A 6,091-nucleotide genomic window follows, 5' to 3' on the forward strand; every position below is an offset into this window, starting at 1 on the left:
CCTCTATGCTGTTGGGCCCAGTGGGAGCAGTAGAGTGGCCCGGGCTGAGGGTGGGACTGACCCTTTCTGTGTCTTGCTTGCTTGTGTCTCCCAGTGAGTGGACGCCCTGAGCCTGGGGCCAGCAGCCCAGCCCCAGGTGGAAATCAAGGAGGGCTCCTTTGCCATTTTCCTGTCTTTTAGGCCATCAGAGTCAGGGGTCGGCCATCTTCATGAAGTCACAGGTTCTACACCCCTGGCATTCTCTTCTTGGAGGTGGTGGTGGCCCAGCAAACACCCTTCCTACCTCTACCCCAGATGAGGGTCAAGGCAAGTGTCCTTCTTGACCAGTCTTTGTGCTCTCCTCTTTTGGACCTTTTGGGGCTGAGGTTGAAGGCCTTGCCAGGACCATGGGTTCTGGACCCTGGCCCTGCAGGGCCCTCTACACAGTCCCCTTCTCCACTGGCCACCTCAACAGTCTCCTAGCCCCCTCAGCTGGTTCTCCTTCCTGGTCTGGCAGGGCCTGGTGGCAGGGAAGGAAAAAAATCCAGTGTCTTCTTGTACAGTGCCCAGAGTGGCCTCCCGCTAGGACCTTGGGCAGCTGCCGCCCCCTGCTGTGTCTCTAAGCACTGCTGGAGCCCTGTGGGGGACCCCAGATTCCTTGGAAGCTTTTTAAAGTGGGGCCACAGTGGCCTCTCAGAGCTCTGGAGAACATTTAAGTGGAGGCCTGGAGCCCCTTGAGGCCCATGGAACCTTCTTAATCCTTCTGGTTCTGGTTGGGGCACCCAGCACACTTGGCTGTGTTCAGAGCAGTTGGGATCCCTCGTGGGGCTCGAAGCCCTGGGGATTGGACAGATCACCTGATTGGGTGGGCAGAGCCCTGAGGAGCACTGGAACAGGGAGTACTCCAAGGCCCATGGAGCCCTGGGGATTGGTGACCAAGCCCAAGTGAGAGGCCTCAGGAGTCCAGGGGGAGCTCAGGGAGGTGGCAGGAGCAGAGTCCTGGGGGAGTCTCGTAGTGCTTGTCCTTCCCTTCCCTGGGGAACTGGGGTGGGGACTCTGGGAGCCCTCTTCCATCCAGTCTTGGGAGCCCCTTTGGAATGAATGAAAAGGGGCAAGCTATGTGAGGGTGTCGTGGCTGTTTCCTTCCTTCCCTCTCTTCCCTCATGCCACACACCATGGTGGTGCCAAGCACACCCAGCTTCCTCTTTTCTCCTCACCTGGAACAGATCCAGGACCTGACCTAAGGCCTAGAAAAGTGTTTCGTCCTGATGCCCAGATCTCTTTTTCCTCCTTGGGATGCCCCAAGCCCAACTCCACATCCCCCATCTCCCTGACACCGGCTATTACTCCAGAGCTTTGGGATGTCAACCTTGCCACCACCCCAGGTCCCACTTAGGTCCCTGCTAGGCCTCATCTGCCTCTGTCCAGTCCCCACTGGGCTGCAGTCCAGCCGCAGTCCCAGGTAGAGTGCTTCCTGGGGGAACTGGACTGAGGTGAGTTCGGTTCTTGCTGTCAGTGTACTTGGTTTTTACCAGCTGCTGAAACACAAGGCTCTGTCACCGTGTCCTTCTAGGGTCCTGGCGGTAGCAAACTGACTGCTTGTTCTACCCCCAGGTACAGGTTCATTAATGGGACCATCAGGTCTCTAAGGTAGACCTGTGAGGAGGTGGCATCTCCTGCCCATGTCTACCACCCGCCATGGACCATCCAGGTCTCTCGCCTGCTGCAGGGCCAGCCATCAGTCCCTTGCATTGGGCCTGGGATGGTGAGGGGCAGAGGGCAGGGGCTTAGAGAGTCCACACAGCCAGGTAGGAGGAGCTTATAGCAGTCAAACAAGAAAGGCTAAAACTGTGAGTGGTAAGAAAATTAGCAGTGATCAACTCTTTTCTGCATGTTTTCTGTGCACAAGGACCATGCAGTATTTTAGGACCAAAAATACACTTGAGACTAAGATGTAGCCAAGATAAATGGTCAGGAGCAGCTCCCAGCCCCAGCCCTGGCTTGATGGGCACATGTGCAGGCACTTGCTGGGAGCTGTGCCAAGTGAGAGGCCGGGCTGTCCCACTACCTGCAGCAAGGAGCCAACCAAAGGCGAGGGGGACTGATGCCAGCACTCCACCTCTTGCTGGGCCTCTGCTTCCTACCTCCCTGTGTGCAGTGGATGACAGCCCCTCTGCTTTCCCGCCCTCTGCCGGCAGCGTAGAGTCAGGCATGCACAGCAACATGTGGCATTCTGTCTCGGGTTTCTTTAGTACCTGCTTTCCACTTTTAAAAATATGTCAACTTTGGCTGGGCGTGGTGGCTCACGCCTGTAATCTCAACACTTTCGGAGGCCAAGATGGGTGAATCATCTGAGGTCAGGAGTTTGAGACCTGCCTGACCAACATGGTGAAACCCTGTCTTTACTAAAAATACAAAAATTAGCCAGGCATGGTGGCGCATGACCATAGTCCCAGCTACTAGGGCGGCTGAGACAGGAGAATCACTTGAACCCGGGAGGCAGAGGTTGCAGTGAGCCAAGATCACGCCACTGCACTCCAGCCTGGGTGACAGAGCATGACTCCATCTCAAAAATATATATATAACTTACTTTGGGAGGCTGAGGCGGGTGGATCACGAGGTCAAGAGATCGAGACCATCCTGGTCAACATGGTGAAACCCCGTCTCTACTAAAAATACAAAAAATTAGCTGGGCGCGGTGGCGTGTGCCTGTAATCCCAGCTACTCAGGAGGCTGAGGCAGGAGAATTGCCTGAACCCAGGAGGCGGAGGTTGCGGTGAGCCGAGATTGTGCCATTGCACTCCAGCCTGGGTAACGAGAGCGAAACTCCGTCTCAAAACAAAACAAAAAAATATATATATATATAACTTTATATATGTGTGTGTGTATATATATAAAGTTACATATATGTGTATATATATATAAAACGTTATACATATATAAAAACTTTGAAGACGAAATACATACCCAGGGCAGAAAATCTGGGAGTTAAGTGAGAATATAGGCAGGTGAATTCCACCACCCAGGGATGATGGGGCCTTTGGAGCTTTTCTCCCATGTTAAACAAGCAGCAGTTCCAGGAGCCGAGAATGATCTGCCAATGAGACGCCTCATCTTCTTTCCATCCCCATGCCCTTGGACAATGGGGTGGACTTCAGCTTTTTCCAGTTAAAACACCCGCAGACTGCTGGTAGCGTGCATGCAGCTTTGCCTGAATTTCCAAGTGGGTTCTCTGTATATACCTTGTTGTACCACAATTATATGTATAAACAGTTACACGTGCTTTGGGGAATGAGTCAGGGAATAAAACTCGCAAACAAAACACAAACATCTCTGGGTAGCAGTTGATTCCTATCCCCAGACCAAAGCAAAAATGTGGACCCAGCAAGGCCAGATGGCAATCCTTGAGCCCCAAGACCCAGAGGCCCTTGCCATGGGAACCCAACCCTCTCCTCCAGGAAGAGCCAACACATTAAAAATAAATGGGGTTTTTATTGTGTGTCCACGAAAACAAAGTCATGGTGGCCTTTGGTTAATCCCCTCAACAAGATGACAACAAAAAGGAGGCATGCATGACAACAATAACCATGTTCTCTGACGGAGCGAGGCCTTGCCTTCCTGGACCCTAAGGGTTACAGGCAAGCAGGGCCAGGAGGCTGCAGAGGAAAGCACACCCAGGTCCCCCAGACCATGGAGGGCCTGAGTCTGCTGCCTCCCTGGTGGGACAAGGCAGGTGAGCAAGCACTACTCTGGGCTAGGCCAGCGCCGCCCCAAGCGAGAACACACACAAAAGCCCCCACCCCCACCCCCATCCCCACTGCTAAAGCAGTCAGCCAGGACGTCCCCAGAAGCGCTGGCTCTGAAGCCCAGACCTTCAGGGCTCCCTCTAGAAGGGGCTGCCTTCCTCGGCCTGCATGAAGTAGTAAACAAAGAAGAGGAAGATCGCAAAGACCAGGAAAAGCAGCAGCTGGCCCCAGAGCGGGACCTGGCGATCGTGGCCCAGCCCAGCCCCAGGAGCATGCTTTTCTGGCCGGATGGCTCGGCGGGTAAGCCATGAAGGGGAAGATGAAGATGAGGACGCAGAAGAGGTGGAGGAGGAGGTAGGATAATAGGACAGGCCCAGGGAGCTCCTGGAGGCTGAGACAGGGCGGTAGTGCGTGATGCTCTGGTAGGCACTGTCCCGGCCATACATGGGGCGTTCCCTGAGGCAAAAGAGGGGTGCAGGTGGGCCAGGAGCCTGGGTGCAGAACCAGCCCCTGTTCCTGGGCCTGGGCCTGCCCTCAACGTACCTATCCTTGCACTCCTCTTCAGAAGACGACAAAAGATTGTCATCACGCACCTGCAGAAGAGAGTTAGGGTGAGTGGACTGATTGGCAGGGCCACCATGGCCCTGTCGTATCCCTCAGTCCAAACTTCCCCAGCTGGTGCCCTCTGACCTTTGGTTAGAGGCCAGGGACCCACACCCTCCCGAATGGCTCTTGGTGTTCAGCCTTTTATTTGTGGGGCCTTGCCACTTGTGCTTATGCCCCACTATTCCCTTTTGCCCCCAGGACTCTCAGGAAGAGCTTGAGCCTAGATTGCAGACCAGAGTGCTCTAGTCATAGTTCTGATGGCTCCCCAAAGTAGGGACCTGGCCAAACAGGCGTCTGCTGAGCCAGAGTCTCCCCAGAGGTCCAGGAGCCACCATTTGTATCCAGTGGCCCCCTGGATTTATCCAAACACAGCCGCCATCCCCTAGATTGTACCCAAGTACAGGGTGCCTGCCAGCCAGCTCACCTGGTGGTGGAAAGTGTCAGCATCTGGGAGTGAAGTCGCAGACTGGCGGAAGCCCCTGGACTGGCCCGCAGAGTCGGGCTCCCCATAAGTCCTGGTAGTTAAGTAGCTCTCTTCATAGTAGTCGTCATTGTAGCCTTGGGAAGGGGGGCAGCGGTAGCAGAGGGGGCATCGGTGTGCCCCGCCTGGCCTGCTGGCCCTAATCTGAATCTCTTTCGGGACCTGTGACAGTTTCTCCCTCCTAAGGCTGCTGGAGTGGTTGGGGCTGAGGTCTCAGGTCCTCCCTGTGAGCGGGGTCCCTGACGCAGTCAGGTGAAGGTGCCAGCGTGCCCACCCCACCCCTGCCTTACCCTTGCTCTGGTAGAGTAAGGCGTCCTCTTTCTTGGGAAGATCATACATGTCTGAATCCACTGACGCCGAATTCAAGTCTGGATTGAAAGGAGGCGACAGATCTGTTTGTCCCCCAGGCTTCCCTCCCCTCTCCCCGGTGCCGCTCTCGACCGGCACCCCTGCCACACCCTCGCGAGCCCGTCCTCCCCGCATCTCAGGCCCGGTCCCCACAGGCGAGGCTCTCACCAGAGAAGCGATAGGAGAAGGAGGCGGCGGACGAGCTGGGGGGCGAGAGCCGCCGCCTCTGGGTCTCGTACTCGAAGATCTTCTTCTCGTAAAGCTTACGAGTAGACCCTGGCCGGACACGGGGCGGTCAGGGCCGCGAGCCGGGGAAGGCGCGCGGGTAGGGTGGCGGGGAGGGCGCGGGGCAGAGCGCGGGGAGGGGGCCCGGGGGCAGGTCCTGCCCGCCGCCGCGTACCGACAACTGGACCGTGAGGGATGTTGTACTGGCGTAGCACGGCGGCCAGCTCGGTATCCGAAAGACCCGCGTAGTCGTCCATGGCGGGTGCGGGCGCGGGCGGAAGCCGAGCCCCTGCCAAAACCGACCGAGCAGAGGCTGCCGAGGATCACGGCGGGGGCGGCACGAGCGCCTCGGGAGCGGTCGCGCTCGCGTCACAGCTAAATCACTGACTCGTCACGGCCGCGGGCTCCGCAGGCTGCGCGCGCTGTGCGGGGCGGGGCCTAACGGCGGGAGCAGCAGGCGCAGACCGGTCAGGCCTTGAAAGCTGGGAGGCTGCAGCCGTGAGTCCAAACGTCGTAAACGCATGGATTGGCTAGCGGCGGAGGGGGCGGGGCCCGCGCCGGGAGTCAGGGCGGTGGGAATCGGTCTCGCGGCGGGAGTGGGCGGGGCCGCAAGCCCAACGTCACATACACACGGATTGGCTAGCGATGGAAGGGGCGGGGCCCGCGCGGGCGCGGAGCAGAAGGTCTCGCGGTGGGAGCGAGCGGG

The 6,091-nt window shown here is 57.5% G+C and overlaps 1 protein-coding gene across 1 annotated transcript; it reads right to left on the reverse strand.

The window, feature by feature from the left end:
* Positions 1-3,451: 3,451 nt before the first annotated feature.
* Positions 3,452-5,693, reverse strand: EMD (emerin). Its single transcript, XM_012441002.2, has 6 exons — positions 5,561-5,693; positions 5,329-5,436; positions 5,103-5,180; positions 4,756-4,889; positions 4,269-4,318; positions 3,452-4,181 (listed from the first exon to the last, which is right to left on the reverse strand). Exons 1-6 carry the CDS (start codon positions 5,640-5,642, stop codon positions 3,866-3,868), a joined length of 768 nt encoding a protein of 255 aa, XP_012296425.1. The 5' UTR covers positions 5,643-5,693; the 3' UTR covers positions 3,452-3,865.
* Positions 5,694-6,091: the final 398 nt, after the last annotated feature.

Source organism: Aotus nancymaae, unplaced genomic scaffold (genome assembly GCF_030222135.1).
Source record: "Aotus nancymaae isolate 86718 unplaced genomic scaffold, 86718_ANA_hifiasm-v0.15.2.pri h1tg000138l, whole genome shotgun sequence".
Classification (NCBI taxonomy): Eukaryota; Metazoa; Chordata; class Mammalia; order Primates; family Aotidae; genus Aotus; species Aotus nancymaae.